The sequence below is a fragment of the Salmo salar genome, chromosome ssa04, assembly GCF_905237065.1.
Source record: "Salmo salar chromosome ssa04, Ssal_v3.1, whole genome shotgun sequence".
In the NCBI taxonomy this organism is placed as follows: domain Eukaryota; kingdom Metazoa; phylum Chordata; class Actinopteri; order Salmoniformes; family Salmonidae; genus Salmo; species Salmo salar.
This window is the reverse complement of record NC_059445.1, coordinates 47,176,609-47,199,962: the sequence shown is the minus strand read 5'-3', so window position 1 is coordinate 47,199,962 and position 23,354 is coordinate 47,176,609. Positions and strand designations below refer to the sequence as shown.

At 41.8% G+C, this 23,354-nt stretch overlaps 1 protein-coding gene across 6 annotated transcripts in view; it reads right to left on the bottom strand.

The window, feature by feature from the left end:
• Positions 1–14,531, bottom strand: part of ksr1a (kinase suppressor of ras 1a) — a 46,716-nt gene extending 32,185 nt beyond the window's left edge. For 3 of the 6 annotated variants that reach the window (XR_001328393.2, XM_014196740.2, XM_014196741.2), the window contains exon 1: positions 14,005–14,530. Coding sequence is in view for 5 of the 6 variants with exons in the window: in XM_014196740.2 (XP_014052215.1) it covers positions 14,005–14,214 (210 nt within the window). In the remaining variant the exon portion in view is untranslated. Of the gene's footprint in view, positions 1–14,004 lie in introns of all 6 variants that reach the window. The other 3 variants (XM_045717021.1, XM_014196742.2, XM_014196743.2) reach the window with 2 other exon arrangements.
• Positions 14,532–23,354: the final 8,823 nt, after the last annotated feature.

The window sequence follows — 23,354 nt, the reverse complement described above, 5'->3', positions numbered from 1 at the left end:
GAAACACAAGCATTTCACTACACCCGCAATAACATCTGCTGAACACATGTATGTGACAATACAATTTGATATGTGACAATACAATTTGACTTGAGCAACAAACTCAGACAGAAGGCCAAATATGAATGGGAAGCAGCATCTTCTTTTTGACTAGACACACTGAAGCATCAATGGTACTGTCCAGTGAAGGTAATAGTATATTACTGAATCACTTCAAATACAGACTGTCTGACAGGGCTGGTTAAAGGGAGCCCTATCCTATTCATATAGGCTACCATGCCCACAACTCCTTATATTGACACAATGTGTCTGGACTTTAACCATTGTTCTGGGTGCAGGCATTTGACCTTTGAGGTTAGCCAATGAGAGGTCTCATGCTGTGGGTGGACAAGAGGGCCAGTAAGCTTCTTCTTGCCGACAACAAGCTCTCTTCACTGTATCTCTTCTCTTCTTTTAGTGGAGAGACAGAATGTAAGCTTAAATTGAGAAGATCTACATGACATTTCCCACAGAGCATTAATTAGACTTGTGTCAGAACTTCTCTCTGTGTAGTTTAAAGGGTCAGGAGACATTTAACATTTGTAGTAGGCCTACATAGTAACAGCCAACGTGACCATTTCCTCATATTTTGCAACTGTGAGTTGCATACAGTATTTTTCAGTCTCATTTGTGGAACATAATGTTGTTGTGTAGTTGGGCACCAGAGACATCCGTCACGAGAACCACACACACACACACACACACACACACACACACAGATAGATGGTGATCATTCAGGCAGCACAGTGAACAATACACTGGTGCAAGAGTGTTGTCAGGTTACCTAGCAACCTCACTCCAGAGTCTTCAGCAGCATTGTTTAGAGTGGGATTTTCCCATAGACATGAAACAGAAAATCTGAGACCGTACACCTCGACGTGGAATATCTGTTAAAAGTACACCTCAGACTAGACACAATTCTGCAGTTGTGCTAAATAAAACACATTTATGTTAGGTAACATTTGAATAACAGCACATTTTCTATAGAAAGATAAAAAGCTGGAGTAGTACCATTCCACAGATCCAGACATGACGTGTGTTTTAAAAAAACTGATATCCTCAGTGGGCATCAACATGTAACAGAGTTAGATTTACAGATCGATAGATTCTTCAGTCAGTCCTGAGATGATCAGTTAACAACAGGTCTGTATTAGGTAGAGGATGGAACTCATTGACTCATATAGATGGGAGCCTGGTGGGGGATGGGGTAGACTGACTAGCCTCAGATCCCACCTGTTAGTCTGAAAATGGGGGTTAAACAACACCATGGAAACGCTTTAGTGCCTTGAGGAGATGAGTGACAGCCAATATGAACCAAGTCACCAGAGAGACACCAGAACACCTGTCTAACACAGGGGACAAAGTCCTACTGTTCCACTTGTTTCCTCAAGATTCGGCAGAAATAACCATCTTGTACTCTCAAACATTGGATGACAGCCTAACTTTGATGTCTTTGCCAATGACTGCATTGCCTCTCTGCAGGAGAATTGTGCAAGACTTCTTTCCCAGGGAAACAGAACCTACACTATGAGGAGGTAATATCAGATTTCACAAAGATAAAACAATCAGAGTCATCTGTGGTAATAGACGCCCCCTTCAAATTTACATGACTCTCTGCAGTTTCTATTGTCACATGTGGTCATATGACCCACATGGATTCTGTATCTGCCCCACAGAAGCCCACACAAACTGCACTATTTCCATCTGGTATTATGTGCTGGCTTTTGTCTTCACAATTGTAAATCAAACCATGATCAACGCTCCATTTTCAAGAGCAAAATAAATGTTCCAGTGTGTCCATGAGTGTTTGACGGTTCTCTTCCAAAACAATACTTTGTTTTAGTCAGAAAATAAAAAAGGTAAAAAAATAAATAAAATAATTATTTGTGACTGGAATAGGTACAAGAACTCATCAGTACACAATAGTATCACCATCAAGCAGGCAGGACCATGTGACAAGCAGGCAGGACCATGTGACAAGGAGACAGGACCATGTGACAAGAAGACAGGACCATGTGACAAGAAGACAGGACCATGTGACAAGAAGACAGGACCATGTGACAAGGAGGCTTTGTTGTGTTTTGTCTTTTCGCCTATAGCTTCATCTGCCCTTATCCGCTGGCCCCATGCGGTCCATGGTAGCATTAATAAAATGTGTGTGGCCCCCGTCACCGTCACTGTGTGCACTGGTCTCAGGGCAGCACAGCACTGTGATCTGGCAGATAATGAACATGGCACATTAAGGCCTTTGTGATGGGACTAAATGTTAACAAACGGCTGTGACGTGATGCTGCATATTAAGCAGCCCCAGGTAACATGTATATGCCACAAATCACCACAGCCCACCACCATTGTGGCACGATGGATGGAGGCACAGTGACGCATGTTGCAGGGAGGGAGGAAGGGTCACATGTGCCACGGGGCTTTGTGTGCCACGGGGCTTTGTGGCGGGGCTGGGCACCCATCGGCCGTGGGTGACTGTCAGAGACAATGGCCCACTGCGCTGACCCCTCCGTCATCGCTGGCTGACCCCACAGGGAGGGGGAGGGGCTGGGGGATTGGCTGGCTGCTGCCACTAATCCTCTGTCCTTATGTTGTGTAAGTTTAGTCCCCGTCTGGCTTCTCCCAGTGACAGCCCCAGCAACACCCAGCAACACCCAGCAACACACACCATACAAAGCTCAGAAATGGCTTGGAATCTTAAGTGTGTGAACATTACTGCTCATCTTGATAAAGATGAGCAATAATGACTTGATGAAATTAATCATTCCAACACTCCTTTATTGTTCACTCCAAAAAATATATATCATACCGCCAAGACATACTAACCTCCCCTGTTATTGGTAATGGTGGGAGGTTAGCATATCTTGGTGGTATGATCTTTGACCCTCTGTAATTTTCTCATTTATCATTAACCACAATTAATTCTGGGTTATCCGTAGTCTTGGTAGCATCCACATTAACGTAAGTGTTTAGAAACATGTTATTTTCTTATTTACAATAAAAGTGATTCCAAAATGTCACAATACATTATTTACCATTCATTTCTATTGGGCACAAAATAATCTGAAACACTGCAAATGCATCCACCAAGTTTGTAGAGTCACAAGCTTGATGTAGTCATTACGTACTAGGAATATGGGACCAAATACTACACTTTTATCTACTTTATTTCTAAGAATCTTTAGGGCTGTCAATAATTTTGACCCCTACCTTTGAGAAAAAAAATGTATTACTTGTTTAAGAAGATCTCTTTCTCTGAGCAATTATATTAGTATAAAATAATATTTGCCCATTTTATGGAGTGCAAAATATAGCTCAGTATTTTTAGTAATTATTTCCTACAGTTATAATTGCTAATTTGTATCAAGCGTGTCAATAATTTCGGACCCCACTTTACTGCCGTCTCAAGAAATACAACACAATAGGACAATTTAGGGATTGCAATTGCATCAAGGCCCTGAATCAATTGCAGCCTCGTCACATCAATTGGAAGATCATTGTTGAGTGTTTTGGGTAACACGTTGACATGAGTCAGTTAGAACAGCACGGGGGCGGGCTAATGACCGTCTTCTCCTGAATTACATTTCAAACCAAACATGCATTATTATCTAACCAGGCAATTCCCATAGAACTTAGGAGTTGGAGCTGGTGTTGCATCATTCTCTGAATCTAAATGGTTCTCTAAATCTAAGGCGCTTTCTGTTAGAGTGCAACGCATCGTTATTTAAGAATTTAGATTAAACTGAATTCAATTCAGAAACACAAAATGCCTCAAATACATTATTGTGTAACCATGTTGTATATAGAACCCTTCTAACAGGAATGAGGAATAGGCACTGTTCCTTATTCCACCTGAGTAATAATAACAAAAAAAATGCCCATTTCTGTTACTAAGCAATTACAAAGCTATTGCAGTTTTATTACACAGGTATGTATAGAAGCAACTGTATGTAAAATGTTACCCAAATTGAATATATCCGATCTGGAAATGGAATTATGTCATGGTCCTTGAAGAAAGGAAGAAAAAAAAGAAAGGAATGGGTAGGAAGGAAGCTTGTTTGAACAGGGCAAAGGAACCCCTTGTTTTTTGCCATGTCATGCAAATCCTCCTTCCCCATTACACAAATACTGCAGACCTCAAAATTACCAGATGCAGAGTAACACTACATCCTCAACATGTTTAAGAATAGCTCAAAGGCTGCCTGCTGGGGTAAAACGACCATGATTTCCACACAATGCAATCCGACTGCTGGATTGTACCGTTTGCTTTCCCAATACGAAAAGAGGAAACCGAAATAGCGTGGATAATGCTGCAATGATTTGCTTGTGTTTCTTCTCTGGTGATGGCCATATTCTCCCCAGTCGGTCTCCTCCTAGGCCTCAGAAAGACACAGCAGTTGCTATGTCATAAGAAGCAGCCCAGCTGATTGGCTTTGATCCCCTCGCCCCCCCCCCCCTTCCGCCCTGCTCTCCCCTCTCAGCATAGCCTCTTTGCGCGTCATTTGATTTCCTTATTTAACAACCAACCCTGAAAATGCGTAGGAAGAAAGACGTCTAAATATAGACACAGCCACAATAGCTCACACCACGAGCGGCGCAGCAAAACTCTTTCCAACACCATGAGAAGACAAAACAGATGATGCATTTCTATCTGCTGATCATTAGGTAGGCTCAGGGATGGATTATCTGCACAGATAACATGGTGATGCATTAATCCAAAAGACTCACAGGAAAAAATGTATATCAAGAGACACTACGCAAGCAAGATTCAAATGAGGAGTCAGAAGTCTGGTTGTTGTGACCGATATATAATCATTATCATGTTATATGTCTATATAGGCTAGGCTACATACAGAGCATTCACAAAGTATACATAACCCTCGACTTATTCCACATTTTGTTGTGTTACATCCTAGAATTCAAAATGGATAAAATATTTTTTTTCTCTCTCCACATAATACCCCATAATGATGAAGTAAAAACATGACTTTAGACATTTTTGCAAATGTATTGAAGATGAAATCTCATTTACGTCAATACACGATAGAATCACCTTTGGCAGCAATTACAGCTGTGAGTCTCTGGGTAAGTCTAAGAAATTTGCACATCTGGATTGTACAATATTTTGCACATTATTCTTTAAAGAATTCTTCAAGCTCTGTCAAGTTGGTTGTTGATCATTGCTAGACAGCCATTTTCAAGTCTTGCCACAGATTTTCAAGACAATTCAAGTCAAAACTGTAACTAGGCCACTCAGGAACATTACATTTTGTCTTGGTAAGCAACTCAAGTGTAAATTTGGCCTTGGGTTTTAGGTTATTGTCCTGCTGAAAAGTGAATGTCTCCCAGCGTCTGTTGGAAAGCAGACAACCAGGTTTTCCTCTAGGATTTTGCCTGTGCTTAGCTTCATTCTGTTTCTTTTCATTAAAAAAAAAAAACTCCCAAGTCCTTGGCGATGACAAGCATACCCATAACATGATGCAGCCACCACCATGCTTGAAAGTATGGAGAGTGGTACTGTGTGAGGTATTTTGGTTAAACTATCCCCAATTCAATGGAATTGCAACCCTCTGCATGCACAGTGCATTCTTCCATCACATGTACGGCTGATTCTCAAGATCTTGCACACTAATGAGATGCTGTTGAGCCCACACTTCTACACTGTCTGAGCCAAGGACTACATGCTTTCTGGTAAGTTTTGATTACAATACTGGGTGGGGTGAATATATTTTATGACATACATGATTTTTTGTTAACTAGTCAATAGTAGCCTACAGCAAAGCGTGTTTAAATCCTTTCTAACTTGTTAACAATTTCTGCTAGTTCGTTTTTGCTACCATGTGGGATTTAGCTTGCTTGAGCCTGCTAACTGAGTGTTAATTCACCTGTTTCCATACATGTTTCATTTTAAAACATATCTTACAAAGGAGTTTAATCTAACTGCTGAACTATTTATCCGTACATGGAATTGTATTTGTTTATTTTTTAATCATTTTTTTCTAATCTTTACAGGAAAATTCCACGGGCACTATCTGATGTGTGGAGACATTTCACTGCAGCTAATGTAGAAGGAAAAGCTGTGTACATTTGCAAATACTGTGCCAAATCATATGTGAAGTATGCAACAAAGATGCAGAATCATCTGGCCAAGTGCATAAAGGTCCCTCAGCGTTCACAACAAGCAACCTCTGACAAAAGTCCCTCTACTTCTATTCGAGGTGAAAATGATGAATCAGACACCTTATCGATAGCAACAGGAATCAGAAGTTTTCTTGACTCAATGGAGGAACGGAGTCAGAGAAATGCTGATGAATGTCTTGCTTGAGCTGTGTATGCAACTGGTTCACCTCTGATGCTCACAGGTATTGGAAGAGATTTCTGAATGTTCCTAGCCCAGCATACACCCCTCCAACCAGACATGCTTTACCTACTCATTTGCTGGATGCGGAGTTCAACAGAGTTCAAGTGAAGGTCAAGCAAATCATAGAGAAAGAAGACTGTATTGCAATCATCTCTGATGGGTGGTCGAATGTTCATGGGCAAGGAATAATTAACTACATCATCTCAACCCCTCAACCAGTATTCTACAAGAGCACAGACACAAGGGACAACAGACACACCGGGCTCTACATTGCAGATGAGCTGAAGGCAGTCATCAATGACCTTGGACCACAGAAGGTATTTGAACTGGTGAAAGACAATGCTGCGAATATGAAGGCTGCTTGGTCTAAAGTGGAGGAGTCCTACCCTCACATCACACCCATTGGATGTGCTGCTCATGCATTGAATCTGCTCCTCAAGGACATCATGGCACTGAAAACAATGGATACACTCTACAAGAGAGCCAAGGAAATGGTTAGGTGTGTGAAGGGTCATCAAGTTATAGCAGCAATCTACCTTATCAAGCAAAAGAAGTGAGAAGAATAAGAGCACCACATTGAAGCTGCCCAGCAACACCTGTTGGAGTGGTGTTGTCATCATGTTTGACAGTCTCCTGGAGGGGAAGGAGTCTCTCCAAGAAATGGCCATATCACAGTCTGCCGATATGGACAGCCCATTCAAGAGGATCCTCCTGGATGATGTAAACTCAGCAAAAAAGAAATGTCCTCTCACTGTCAACATCGTTTAATTTCAGCAAACTTAACATGTTAAATATTTGTATGAACATGAGTTTCAACAACAGACATAAACGGAAACAAGTTCCACAGACATGTGACTAACAGAAATGGAATAATGCGTCCCTGAACAAAGGGACAGTCAGTATCTGGTGTGGCCACCAGCTGCATTAAGTACTGCAGTGCATCTCCTCCTCATGGACTGCACCAGATTTGCCAGTTCTTGCTGTGAAATGTTACCCCAATCTTAAACCAAGGCACCTGCAAGTTCCATGACATTTCTGGGGGGAATGGCCCTAGCTCTCACCCTCAGATCCAACAGGTCCCAGACGTGCTCAATGGGATTGAGATCCGGGCTCTTCGCTGGCCATGGCAGTACACTGATATTCCTGTCTTGCAGGAAATCACACACAGAACGAGCAGTGCGGCTGGTGGCATTGTCATGCTGGAGGGGCATGTCAGGATGAGCCTGCAGGAAGGGTACCACATGAGGGAGGAGGATGTCTTCCCTGTAACACACAACGTTGAGATTGCCTGAAATGACAAGCTCAGTCCGATGATGCTGTGACACCGCCCCAGACCATGACGGACCCTCCACCTCCAAATCGATCCCGCTCCAGAGTACAGGCCTTGATGTAACGCTCATTCCTTCGACGATAAAACGGGAATCCGACCATCACCCCTGGTGAGACAAACCGCGACTCGTCAGTGAAGAGCACTTTTTGCCAGTCCTGTCTGGTCCAGCGACGGTGGGTTTGTGCCCATAGGCGACGTTGTTGCCGGTGATGTCTGGGGAGGACCTGCATTCCACCTGCCTACAAGCCCTCAGTCCAGCCTCTCTCAGCCTATTGCGGACAGTCTGAGCACTGATGGAGAGATTGTGCGTTCTGGTGTAACTCGAGCAGTTGTTGTTGCCATCCTGTACCTGTCCCGCAGGTGTGATGTTCGAATGTACTGATCCTGTGCAGGTGTTGCTACACGTGGTCTGCCACTGCGAGGATGATCGGCTGTCAGTCCTGTCTCCCTGTAGCACTGTCTTAGGCGTCTCACAGTACGGGCATTGCAATTTATTGCCCTGGCCACATGTGCAGTCCTCATGCCTCCTCACAGCATGCCTAAGGCACGTTCACACAGATGTGCTGAGACCCTGGGCATCTTTCTTTTAGTGTTTGTCAGAGTCAGTAGAAAGGCCTCTTTAGTATCCTAAGTTCATAACTGTGACCTTAATTGCCTACCGTCTGTAAGCTGTTAGTGTCTTAACGACCGTTCCACAGGTGCATGTTCATTAATTGTTTATGGTTCATTGAACAAGCATGGGAAACAGTGTTTAAACCCTTTACAATGAAGATCTGTGAAGTTATTTGGATTTTGACAAATGATCTTTGAAGGACAGGGTCCTGAAAAAGGGATGTTTCTTTTGTTGCTGAGTTTATTTTGGGAGAGTGTGGTAAGCAGCCTGAAACCTATAGCAGTAGCCATTGCACGGATTGAGGGAGACAATGCCATCCTGTCTGATGTTCAGACTCTGCTTGCAGATGTAAGAGAAGAAATCCGTACTGCCCTTCCCCATTTACTGTTGCTCCAAGCAGAGGAAACTGCAGTTCTGAAGTACATGTTGGACACCAAGTATGCCGTCTCGCCACCTTGGCCTGGATGAGGGCAAGGTTCTTGGCAGTCTGGTGAAATACACTTCCAAGCAAGGGCTTTGGGATGGAGATGCAATATGGCAGTCGTGCCAACATATCTCATTAGCCACCTGGTGGAAGGGACTTTGTGGATCTGAGGCTCTTTCCCTTGTTGCCGCCGTCATCCTCCAAATCCCACCAACATCAGCCTGCTCAGAGCGCAATTGGTCTTTGTTTGGGAACACACACACACCAAAGCACACAACAGGCTGACCAATACAGGGTTGAAGGGTTGGGTTGAAAAATTGGTGGCCATCTGGGCGAATTTGAGGCTTTTTGAGCCTGAAAACAAGCCATCCTACACAAGGTTGGAAAGTGACAGCGAAGATGAGGCCTCAAAGTCTGATGTTCAAGAGGTGGACATTGAGGAGGTCCGGTGAGAAGACCTGGAAGCCTGAGAGGAAGACAACCAAAGCTTTAGTTTCTAGACTATCATTTTACAGATGTATGTTGAAAATGTTTTTTGGGAGTTGCGATGATGATTGGGGATCATTCAATATTCCCTTTGTTGTTCAGTGAAATCATCCCATGTGAAGAGTCAACTCATTTAATTAAAGTTCAATTCGTAACTAAATTGTTTTTTTTTTCTATTGGAAGGATTTAATAATTTGTAATTGTTTACTTATGATAAGGTAAAAGGTTTATGTTTCTGTCTCCATATGATATGGTAAATATATCCAATAAAAAAAACATCTACATTTAAATTGTATTAATATTCATTTGCATATATTTCTGTTAATTCCCATATATTCCCATGGAAATTTTCCACCTCTGAATATTCCCCAAAATGTGCAACCCTAGTAACTACAATGTTGTTGATCCATCCTCAGTTCTCCTGTAACAGCCATTAAACTCTGTAAATGTTTTAAAGTCACCATTGGCCTCATGGTGAAATCCCTGAGTGGTTTCCTTCCTCTCCGGCAACTGGGTTACGAAGGACGCCTGCATCTTTGTTGTGACTGGGTGTATTGATACACCATCCAAAGTGTAATTGATAACTTCACCGTGCTCAAAGTGACATTCACTGTTTTTTAAAACACATCTACCAATAGGTGCTGTTCTTTGCGAGGCATTGTAAAACCTCCCTGGTCTTTGTGGTTGAATCTGTGTTTGAAATTCACTGCTTGACTAAGGGACCTTACAGATAATTGTATGTGTGGGGTACAGAGATGAGGTTGTCATTCACAGAGTGAGTCCATGCAACTCATTATGCAAATGTGTACTCCTGAACTCTATAACAAAGGGGTTGAATACTTGTTGACTCATGACATTTCAGCTTTTCATTTGTTATTGAAAAATGAAAAAATTCTAAAACCATAATTCCACTTTGATATGTGGTATTGTGTGTAGGCCAGTGACACAAAAACTAAATTGAATCTATTTTAAATTCAAGCTGTAACAAATTTTAGAAAAAGTCAAGGGGTGTGAACAATTTCTGAAGGCACTGTATAACCTGTAAGTAAAAGAAAAATGATGTTCAAGCTCTTTTAGAGTAACCTTCACTGCACAGTATTTAATCTGTCCCTAGAGGCTGTTTAAATTATTATTGGATATCATCTAGTGTCATTCATTGCTAAAGTGTAACAGACATACTGATTCACAGCCACAGAGAGACAACGACAGGGAGACATAACAAAGAACAGGCCAACATGGAGACAGAAAGACAGACAGACAGAGGGGGTGTGTGAGAGATGTCAAGAGTCAGACAGGGATTAGTGTGTGAAAACTGAAGCACCACCTTGCAGTACTCCACTTGGAGAGCAAAGCACCATTATCTTTTCACCGGCAAGGCACACAGTAAAAAAAACAGCCATGGATGGAGTGCCATAATAAAGCTCTTTCAGTAAGAATATAATGTGAGTTCAAGCCTCTCTTGATTGCGCTCAAGTGCGGGTCTCTGGGAGAGATGCCCCTGTTTTGCAACACAACTGTGACAGACACTTTAACCCGTCGCTTCACTTCTCTCATTCATCACACAAATTAACTGAGCCTTTAGGCCATTTAACTGGATTGACAATTGATATTTTCCACTGTGCTGTTATATACGGGACTCATGGGAACACTTGTGGAGCCCTATGGGAGTGTCAAGCTGACAGGCCTGTCAGATTTCTGCCAGTTAGGATTTCATGACCAAGCCCAAGACAGATCTGGGCAAATTATGGTTACAGCTCTCTCTGCTCCAATTGTCACTACAATCTTCTCATACAAACAGATGGGGGTGATTCAACCTGTGAAATACTGTGACTACTACCTATATTCTTTCCAGCATTCCCACATTTGTCTGGTTCAGGGGGTGTGTGAAGATGGGATCAGGGTACGGCCTGGAGAAACGCAGCTTCTGATTGACCATTGCTGGTTGAATGTCTATAAAGCAGGGTGAGCAAACCATAACGATCCAGTTTTCCTCAGTGATAGACATCCTGAAGTAACAGGAAAACCCAGCGTGAAGGAAGAAGTGAAAGTGGCAGTGTGTGGTGACGGTGAAAAGCGTACTGTAGAGTGAGCATAGAGCACCCACTCATTGCTTTCTATTTCTGACTCTCACTTGAAGTCTTTCTTTGTTCTGAAACAGGTTTAGCATAACTAGTGTTGCAGTCCAATGACCACTCAAGAAGTCTGAACCTTTTCACAACTCAGATGTTGAAGATGCATGAAACGTAAAAGAAAAAGCACACTTCAAAAACCCCTGAAGGGAAGAGTAACAGCATGTGCTTTCCTCAAATAGAAACCTGACAATCTCATTCAAATGTGAGGAGCATGAAAGCATATCAGTAGTATCATTTCATTTGCATAAAGAGTAGGATATTGATACATCTTTGTGGATGTTGGTGACTGAATGCAGGCTGGACAAATGCCATGACAGCTGAGAATATACTGAACAAAAATATAAATGCAACATGTTAAGTGTTGGTTCCAATGTTCATGAGCTGAAATAAAAAAATCTCAAATGTTCCACACACACAAAAAAAACTCAAATGTTGTGCACAAATTTGTTTACATCTCTGTTAGTGAGCATTTCTCATTTATCAAAATAATCCATCCACCTGACAGGTGTGGCATATGAAGAAGCTGATTAAACAGCATGATCATTACACAGGTGCACAATAAAATGCCACTAAAATGCCACAGATGTCTCAAGTTGAGGGAGCGTGCAATTGGCATGCTGACTGCAGGAATGTCCACCAGAGCTGTTGCCAGAGAACTGAATGTTAATTTCTCTACTATAAGCCGCCTCCAATGTCATTTTAGAGAAGTTGGCAGTACATCCAAATGGCCGCATAACCGCAGACCATGCCAGCCCAGGCCTACCCATGGCTGTACCCCTGCCCCATCATGTGAAATCCATAGATTAGGGCCTAAAGAAATTATTTCAATTTACTGATTTCCTTATTAGGAACTAACTCTGTAAAATCATTGAAATTGTTGTGTGTATATATATATATATATATATATATATATATATATATATATATATATATATATATATATATATATATATATATAAATATATATATACACACACACACACACACACGGCAAGCGGTGCCGGAGCACCACGTCTAGGACCAAAAGGCTCCTCAACAGCTTCTATCCCCAAGCCATAAGACAGCTGAACAATTAATAAACATCTCCACCGGACAATTTACATTGGCCCCCCCTCCCTTTTGTACACTGCTGCTACTCACTGTTTATTATCTATGCATAGTCACTTCACCCATACCTACATGTACAAATTACCTCTAACCTGTACCCCTGAACACTGACTCGGTACCCTTGCCCCATGTATTTATCCTCGTTATTCTTATTGTGTTACTTTAGTCTACTTGGTGAATATTTTCTTAACTCTTCTTGAACTGCACTGTTGGTTAAGGGCTTATTAAGTAAGCATTTCACTGTAAGGTCTACACTTGTTATATTTGGCGCATGTGACAAATAAAGTTTGATTTGGGATTTTGAGTGTACAAAACATTAGGAACACATGCTCTTTCCACGACAGACTAACTAGTTGAAAGCTATGATGTCTTATTGAGGTCACTTGTTAAATCCACTACAATCAGTGTATATAAAGGGGAGACCAGTTATAGAATTATATTTTAGCCTTGAGACATGGATTGTATGTGTGCGCCATTCAGCGCACACATACATACAGTGGACGCTAAACAGTTCTCGGTGTATCAAGAATGGTCCACCTGCCAAAGGACATCCAGACAACTGTGGGAAGCATTGGAGTCAACATCGTCTAGCATTCTTGTGAAACGCTTTCAACCCATGTCCAGACGAATTGACGCTGTTCTGAGGGCAAAATGGGGTGCAACTCAATATTAGGAAGGTGTTCCTAATGTTCTGTACACGCAGTGTATATGCCCATGAGCATGTTAATGCTCTGTAATAGGCTACATTTGCCGTATTATTTTATTACTTTGATAAAATATTTTCTAACGGAACACTACCATATTATGGGCCTAAAGACTGAAGCCTATATGTAGGCCATCACCCTTTGCGCAATTTAAACACTGGTTCCTCAGAACTGTTTGCACACGCTACTCATCCCAGACACGACTGAAATTATTTGGTTCACACAGCCAGGTGCAGGGAACGCATTAAAAAACATATTGGTCTTAATTGGCTCAGAAATATACTCAGAGAAATTATCAAGATTATTGGCATGAGGAGCATTTACCATTGCCGAGAAATGCTCTGCTAGTTCATGTTGCATTTCGTTTTGTCCCCGAACTTGGCTTGTCTGATGCAGAAATGCGGAATCGTGAACAAGAACAGAATTAAAATGTGAGGAATTTGGCCCGTTTGATTCCATCAGCACGCAATACATTGCTGCAAAAATTCCGGGGTTTCCAGCCAAATATTTCACCTCGAGAAAGAGGTCACAGTAACCAGATCAACGTTAGTGACAATGTCTATTTATAGCTATATCAATAGTAGACAATGTGGGAAGTGACCGTGCATGTTTAATGTAGGCCTATTCTTTAAATAATCATGTATAGCATCGCGCAATACAGCAAACAACTGCAGTGTATTGTGCAAAACATGAGGAAATTGATGGAGCGCCTAGCTTAGCCACCAGAGAAATGCAGCCCAGGCAGACATACGTATAACTCCGCAGTTTGCACCGCCGTATTTATGCGTTTTCAAGAGTTAATTACCTCTAAAGTACGTATCTCTTGCTGTGTGAGGTCATTGGACGCGGCGCATTTGGTCCGGAGCCCCTGTAAACTGGAGATGGAGATTTCAATCATGTTCTGGATGAGTTCGCATTGGTGTAGCGCGGCCATCGCTGCGCCACCGCCACTATCCCTCTCCGACTGCTCATCACTCTCGACCATCTTTCCACCTTTATCAGACACACTATCCATTCCTCGGCATTGGGCACGGCTTTAGGGGGTAGATGCACTTTAAAATGTAAAAATGCACATGCACCAGCTACGCAATGTTATGGAACTTAACAAATGTCCCAAAATTCAGCAGAACAATCGCCAAATTCGGATATAGAAATAAAAATGTTCGATATCAATATCCTGGTCCAAAGCAATCCAAAGTCCACCAGTGCTCGGGTTGTGTATTCTCCTTGCAGAGAGACTCTCTCCCCCTCCTGAAAGCTCTCGCCTAGGCTTTTATCGTCTGTCAGCTGTTGGAGACATCACGGACCCGTTGCAGTTCGGGAAATGAAGTCCTTTAATATGGCTGGGCATCCGCTGATTTGGGGCTTAATAAATACGTGTCAGTTTGGGCATATTGTCCTGACTAAACGTCACTGGTTCTCTAGCCTGTTTGAGAGGACCAACAAAATATTTTCTTATAAAGGCTTGCCAACAAATTATCCTCACCCCACACACACACACACACACACACACACACACACACACACACACACACACACACACACACACACACACAGACCTTGAGCTGAAGTATATCACTCCATAGAATAAGAAGCGATGATGCCAAGATCTACTGCAGTATACTACTCAGTCATATTAGGACAATAATACTCCACAAGCTGTGAACTTGACAATTGCTGCTTGACATGCTATAATGTGCAGAATTAGACCCAACCACATTGTGGAGTGAATCAGTGTGAGGGCCAGCAATGTTCACTCTGGATGTGTAAGCACATGTGGTGTCCCTGGAGTTCTCCATCTACATCACTTACCCTCTCTTATTTCTGACACAGCATTATGAACAATGCCTTGCTTTCCTTAAACACACTGCCTGCATCCCACCTTAAATGAAATAACCAGCAGGGTTTCCCCATAATGTTAACTCTGAGAGGAACAAAACTGCACATGTACGTGAGTGGGAGGGTGATAGGATCAAAAAGACAAGATTTGAGCTGCGAGTCTGGTGAATATAAGTCCTTATGAGTGAGCCCTGTCCTGGATAAGCACATGTGGGTGCTGGCTTATGACTCCACACACTTAGACACTACATCGAGAGAGATCAGAGCACAAAATAAGATATTTTAGTAGGCACTCATCCTAAATGCAGATTACAAGGTAATCCCCTATAAAAAGGTCCCACTGTCACCTTTAGGGTATGTGACTGCTCTCCTCTTGCTTTCTCAGCCCCACATAGCAATGCTGACTAGAGACACACACTGACATCAACGTGTGTCCTGGCTTAGACTCCGGAGACTCTGCCACCTTTTACATCACCTACACACTCAAAGACTAAGTCTCGTTTCCAGAAACGTGCTATCCTTTTTTTGCGTATTGGACTGAGCTTGTTACAGTCTTGCCAAGGGTAAGGCACAGAGAGCATCAAGGCAAGCAAAGCAATTTCACGAAGTTAGAATTCCCCCAAATTCAGCAAGGCCTCATTTACAGAAAAGCTGACAATTTGGTCTGAAAGCAATAGGACGAGTGAGGAAAGGAGGCACTTGTCAGCTTGTTGACATGACTTGCTGAGCTGAGGGTAGACACACACATCCTTTGCCAGCCCACTCAGCCTGGCGGCCTCTTAGGCGGTTTGTACTGCAGCCCCATTGGCCAGCCAGGCTGCTGCATCTTAGCGTAGGGGCAAGCCTCCCAGGCAGAGTTGCATCAGATTCAATTGGATTGTGGACAATCTGATTGCGTGTCCTTTTGTGGCGGGGATCTCCTGAGCCAACCCTGCAGGTCTGAGGAGAGAGGATGAGCCCAGGAAGGGCCACAGACACTGGGACTGCTGCTCCATAACAACACAGCCTGCTGCTCCACAACAACACGGCCTGCCTGGGAGGACTGCTGCTCCATAACAACACGGCCTGCTGCTCCACAACAACACGGCCTGCCTGGGAGGACTGCTGCTCCACAACAACACGGACTGCTGCTCAATAACAACACGGACTGCCTGTTGTACAATCTAAATTGTAATGTCTTGAGTGTGAGGTTCACATGTCTAGTTTAGACACACCGCATATGTAAAAAGGGACATTAAACATCCCAATCCTAACCTCGGACAGGGAGGGGGACACCAGAACCAGGCATGATCTGAGGAGCAGGGTGGACAGTTAGGCTTAGATTAAAGCTCCATCTGCAGTTGCCAAGCAATCAGCAGCATAAAGGCCTGACAGGCTTAATCACACCAACATGCATGTCACTCAGCCAGCCCTGCTTGCCCAGTTGCCACTACAACACATACAGGCTGGAGCCCCCTTCAGGACAGGGGTGGCAATGACTACCGAGGGAGGCCATGCAGAGACAAAGAAAGACTGACGGCAAGGGAGGAATAAAGAATAGAACTACAAAACAGAAGAGCAAGGATAATCAAGATACTGTGGGTAATATGGTAGAGATTAGCATGATAACAAAAAAGAAAAAACACTGATGTGTCGTACAGTACTATCGGAAGAAAGGCAATGAGGAAAAAACTGCACATGGGATGCAGATGAGATGAAGTTAAATAAATTTGTGTAGAGCACCATCTACTGGGCAAAGTAGGTTTGCTGTTAGAGCTCAGTGGGCAAACTCCAAAACCATTAAAGATCCAATGCAGCTGTTTAAATCTCAATATTACATTATTTGTGTTACATTGAAGTACTTTACTGTGATTGTTTTTAATGAAAATGGTAAAAAATGTACCAAAATAGCTTCGTAGCAAAGAGCAATATCTCAAGGAAGAATTTTGCTAGGATGACCGTCCACCTGGGGGTGGTCTGAGTGGGGAGGGAAAAATCAGAAAACTAGCTGTTATTGGCACTGGCATAGAGGTTTGGAACTATTTCTTATTGGTTTATTAACTAATTTAGCCCTGGTGATGTCACCAGGCAGGCCAACACTCCATCCCACCAAAACAGGCAGAAATTTCAGATGGTCTTTTCAGATAGCTAGTACACTAAAAGGGCATTATGATCATTTTCACAATACTGTTCCAACCTCAGTGAGGAATTATATATAAAACACAGAAAAATCACATCTTCTGCACTGGGCCTTTAACTTGGTTGAAAAAGTAGAGGCAGTGAGATTTAATCATTTTACTGAGCAGCATTGACTACTATCACAAATAGTCCTTGTCAAGTCAGGAGATGCATTGGACATGAGAAACTGAATCAAATGGCAACAGTTTACATTAGGATTATTCCAGAGAAATAACCTGTGTAATTACTTTGTACCAAGCATGAAAGCACAGCTAGTTACATATCACTTCAATTTCTGTTTTATGTCTGACATACCATATTTAAAATAGAATTAAAACACCATATTTTTTGGAATTAGAATACTAATTAATCCTAGTAATTTAATAGGATATCTATGGTAAACGCAGACTCAAATAGGGCACTTCGAAGTAAACCTGCTAAAAATCAGTGGCAGTTCTCAGTTAGTGTTGACGTCACTTCCTTTAAATTAGGCATCTAGATACTGAGGCACGAGCCAACTCTGGCAGATCCTTCACTCACACTTAATGAGGAGCAACAGGATACAGAGACAATAGAGGGAAGGGAAAGAATGTTCACTCACAATGTTATATTCTGGGAACTCGTTTTTAAACTACGGAGCATGGGAGCACACACAAAATACATCAGATAGAACTATAGTAGGGCATGTTATATGTTGATTTAACATCTGTCACACAGAAAAAGACCAAGAACACGGGATATAACACAACTGTATTATTCACGTAGCAAACAAAAGCAGTATAAGAAAATATTTGTTTATGAAAGTTATCTTGAAAATGCAAAAGACAGAAGTGTATATTTTCCAATTTTTGGATTGGGTTGAGTAGTAAGAGATTATACTTTACTAGATTAGATAATTTCTCTAGATCTACACCAGCATGTCTCTCACAGATACAAATCAATTGTACAAGTCATAAAAAGCATTAACATCCATTCTTTCTTCAACCTGCATTTGATAACATGAATTGTAATGTAATTGGCTGATAAGTTTACAGCATATATGCTTTTTCAAATAGAAAAATAGAGGAATACAGTATAATGCTTACAATAAGAATCACAAATTAGCATTAGATACATTCTGTCTTCTGATTGGGTTGATGGTGAGTCATTCAGGATAACAAGCCCAAAGATGTGCACTCTAAATGGTTCATGTTTTAATCAACATTGGCTCTATACTGTACATTCATGTAACACACAATCCTTTGGAGGGAGCTACGGTAACATGGAAGAAAATATCATTATGCCAAGTCTCAGGTGCTCCCTGACCAACACACAGGACAATAGAATAATTAAACAATCACACAAACCCAGATAAAACAAATTCTCAGACTGAAATGAAATCCTGGCTTACATAAGAACATGTAACCCTCTAGTTGTGGTATGGCTAGAACATATCCTATTTCCGTGTAACACAATCTATAAAGAGTTGCCAAGTAATCTAGCATTTATAAGTTCACCTTTGTTAAAGTAGAGGGAAGATACAGCAAGACATGGTGATAATTAGGCTTGTGGTCTGATAAGAAGACATTGTCATCTAAATTGCATTTGCTAAAACAGTATTTTCTTCAGGGTAGGACTGATATTGAAAAGTCTTGCCATTTGTACTGAATTGTATTCCAGAAAAGGCCAACAGAGTTGCATCTTTTCTCTCTAGTATAGCTAGAGAATGCAATAACAAAACCAATTATAATTGGTCAAAATAAATCCACCCACAAGGACTATACCATACTAGGCTATGGAACACATAGAATATCAGAACATATCAGAATATTTTCAGCTGTGTTTAATCAGTTGGGGTAAATAGCAGAGAAGAGGGTCAAACACAACAAGAAAATTGCAGCTGAGTAAGATTCCCTGAGCATTGTTTATTTTCTTGTTACATACGGCATATCTCCATAGTTTATGGTAATGACGTCCCCAAGATCATAAATCTTTTAAACCATTTCAATTTATACATATCTAGCTACATACAGTGCATTCAGAAAGTATTCAGCCTCATTCTAAAATTGATTAAAAAATTTTTTTTTTTAAATCAGCAATCTACCCACAATACCCCATAAACACCAAGCAAAAACAGGTTTTGTGAAATGTTTGCTAATTTATATATTTTTTAAAAGAACAAGAAATACCTTATTTATATAAGTATTCAGACCCTTTGCTATGAGATTCAAAATTGAGCTCTGGTGCATCCTGTTTCCATTGATCATCCTTCAGATGTCTGTTCAACTTGACTGAGTCCACCTGTGGTAAATTCAATTGATTGAACATGATTTGGAAAGGCACACACCTGTTTATATAAGGCCCCACAGTTGACAGTGCATGACAGTGCAAAAACCAAGCCATGAGGTTGAAGGAATTGTCCGTAGAGCTCCAAGACAGGATTGTGTCGAGGTACAGATCTGGGGAAGGGCACAAAAAAAATGTATGCAGCATCGAAGATCCCCAAGAACCTAGTGGCCTCCATTATTCTTAAATGGAAGAAGTTTGGAACCACCAAGACTCTTCCTAGAGCTGGCCGCCTGCCAAAGTGAGGAATCGGGGGAGAAGGGCCTTGATCAGGGAGGTAACCAAGAACCCGATGGACACTGACAGAGCTCCAGAATTCCTCTGTGAAGATGGGAGAACCTTCCAGAAGGACCACCATCTCTGCAGCACTCCACCAATCAGGCCTTTATGGGAGCCTGCAAGCTGACTTCAGTCGCCAGTTGTACAGTGTTTCCTCCGACACATTGGTGCGGCTGGCTTACAGGTTAAGCGAGCAGTATGTCAAGAAGGAGCGGCTTGGCGGAGTCGTGTTTCGGAGGACGCATGGCTCTCGACCTTCGCCACTCCCTAGTCCATACGAGAGTTGCAGTGATGGGACAAGACTGTAACTACCATGCTCCACCAACTGAGCAACATGGGACCTATCACAGCATATTGGATGAATGTCATTCATATTCCATCCAAGAAAATGGTGCCATCTGGTTTGCTTAATATAATGAACTTGAAATGATTTATACTTTTACTTTTGATTACTTAAGTATATTTTAAACCAAATACTTTGAGACTTTTACTCAAGTAGAATTTTACTGGGTGACTGACTTCTACTTGAGTCATATTCTATTAAGGCATCTTTACTTTTACTCCAGTATGACAGTTTGGGACTTTTTCCACAACTGCATGACAGCCCACTTAGAGTTTGCCAAAAGGCACCTAAAGGACTCTCAGACCATGAGAAACAAGATTCTCTGGTCTGATGAAACCAAGATTGAACTCTAGCCTGAAGGCCAAGCGTCACATCTGGAGGAAACCTGGCACCATCCCTACGGTGAAGCATGGTGGTGGCAGCATCATGCTGTGGGGATGTTTTTCAGCGGCAGGGACTGGGAGACCAGTCAGGATTGAGGGAAAGATGAACGGAGCAAAGTGCAGAGATCCTTGATGAAAACCTGCTCCAGAGCACTCAGGACCTCAGACTGGGGCAAAGGTTCACCTTCCAACAGGACAACGACCCTAAGCACACAGCCAAGACCACGCAGGAGTGGCTTCGGGACAAGTCTCTGAATGTCCTTGTGTGGCCCAGCCAGAGTCCGGACTTCAACCCTATCGAACATCTCTGGAGAGACCTGATAAAAAGCTGTGCAGTGACGCTCCCCATCCAACCTGACAGAACTTGAGAGGATCTGCAGAGAAGAATGGGAGAAACTCCCCAAGTACAGGTGTGTCAAGCTCGTAGCGTCATACCAAAGAAAACCCGAGGCTGAAAAATGTGCTTCAAGTACTGAGTAAAGGGTCCGAATACTTATGTATATGTCATATTTCCGTTTTCAATTTTGTATGAATTTGCTAAAAAAAAAAAAAAAATGTTTTTGCTTTGTCATTATGGGGTATTGTGTGTAGATTGAGGTGAAAAAAAAAAAACGATTTAATCAATTTTAGAATAAGGCTGCAACGTAACAATGTGGAAAAAGTCAAGGGGTCTGAACATTTTCTGAATGCACTGTATGTGATGCAGACATACAAGTCTAAACCAGTGTGAGTATTATCAGGAAGTACTGATATTGTCAATAAAAAATGATGGAAGTCAAAATAAAAAAACTTCTATCAAGTCTTATTGTTCTCATTTACAGTAGGATCACAAAGCCATTGGATCATTGTGATACAGTTTCGAGCTTCCTTTCCTAAGTAGCTACAAGCAACACAAGAGAAACTACTAACTTCAAATAATATAGATATTTCTTCTTCTTTAAATAACAAAAACATATCACTTGAGTAAAAGTTCTGAGGTGCAAAGATGTGTACTCAGAGACATAGCAGTGATATTCACCAGCAAGAACACATGTGGTTAAAAAAGACAATTCATTAAGAATGAAAATGGTAGAATATGAAAATTGCAAGCAGAGTTAAACGTGAAAATAAAGCCTCAACTCACAATTGAAGGTCTAACTGCTCTTCTGTTAGCAACAAAGATGTAGGGGCCACAAACAGAAGAAGGAACTTCATAGTGTTTCTAATACTGTACTAAAAAGGTGTATGAGAAACAGTAAATGCATTATTTTCTAAACTTACTAAATAGGCATAGGCATGCTAAAGGTGAAAACCCTAGCCACATGGATACTGTTACACTGAAGGTCCAGATTCTGATTCAAACCAGGGCTCTCTGGTTACACTGGAAACAGTATTCCCCTACATTAGTCATCTCTGGGAATATACAGTTGCAGTCAGAAGTTTACATACACCTTAGCCAAATACATTTAAACTCAGTATTTCACAATTCCTGACATTTAATCTTAGTAAAAATTCCCTGTCTTAGGTCAGATAGGATCACCACTTTATTTTAAGAATGTGAAATGTCAGAATAATAGTAGAGAGAATTATTTATTTCAGCTTTTATTCCTTTCATCACATTCCCAGTGGGTCAGAAGTTTACATACACTCAATTAGTATTTGGTAGCATTGCCTTTAAATTGTTTAACTTGGGTCAAACGTTTTGGGTAGCCTTCCACAAGCTTCACACAATAAGTTGGGTGAATTTTGGCCCATTCCTCCTGACAGAGCTGGTGTAACTGAGACTGAGTCAGGTTTGTAGGCCTCCTTGCTCGCACACGCTTTTTTAGTTCTGCCCACAAATTTTCTATAGGTTTGAGGTCAGGGCTTTGTGATGGCCACTCCAATACCTTGACTTTGTTGTCCTTAAGCCATTTTGCCACAACTTTGGAAGTATGCTCGGGGTGATTGTCCATTTGGAAGACCCATTTGCGTCCAAGCTTTAACTTCCTGACTGATGTCTTGAGATGTTGCTTCAATATATCCACAAAAATGTTCTTCCTCATGATGCCATCTATTTTGTGAAGTGCACCAGTCCCTCCTGCAGTAAAACACCCCCACAACATGATGCCGCCACCCCCCGTGCTTCACGGTTGGGATGGTGTTCTTCAGCTTGCAAGCCTCCCCCTTTTTCCTCCAAACATAACAATGGTCATTATGGCCAAACAGTTTTGTTTTTGTTTCATCAGACCAGAGGACATTTCTCCATAAAGTACGATCTTTGTCCCCATGTGCAGTTGCAAACCGTAGTCTGGCTTTTTTATGGCGGTTTTGGAGCAGTGTCTTCTTCCTTGCTGAACGACCTTTCAAGTTATGTCGATATAGGCTCGTTTTACTGTGGATATAGATACTTTTGTACCCGTTTCCTCCAGCATCTTCACAAGGTCCTTTGCTGTTGTTCTGGGATTGATTTGCACTTTTCGCAACAAAGTACGTTCATCTCTAGGTGACAGAACACGTCTCCTTCCTGAGCGGTATGACGGCTGCGTGGTCCCATGGTGTTTATACTTGTGTACTATTGTTTGTACAGATGAATGTGGTACCTTCAGACGTTTGGAAATTGCTCCCAAAGATGAACCAGACTTGTGGAGTTCTACAATTGTTTTTCTGAGGTCTTAGCTGATTTCTTTTGATTTTCTCATGATGTCAAGCAAAGAGGCACTGAGTTTTAAGGTAGGCCTTGAAATACATCCACAGGTACACCTCCAATTGACTCGAATGATGTCAATTAGCCTATCAGAAGCTTCTAAAGCCATGACATCATTTTCCAAACTGTTTAAATGCACAGTCAACTTAGTGTATGTAAACTTA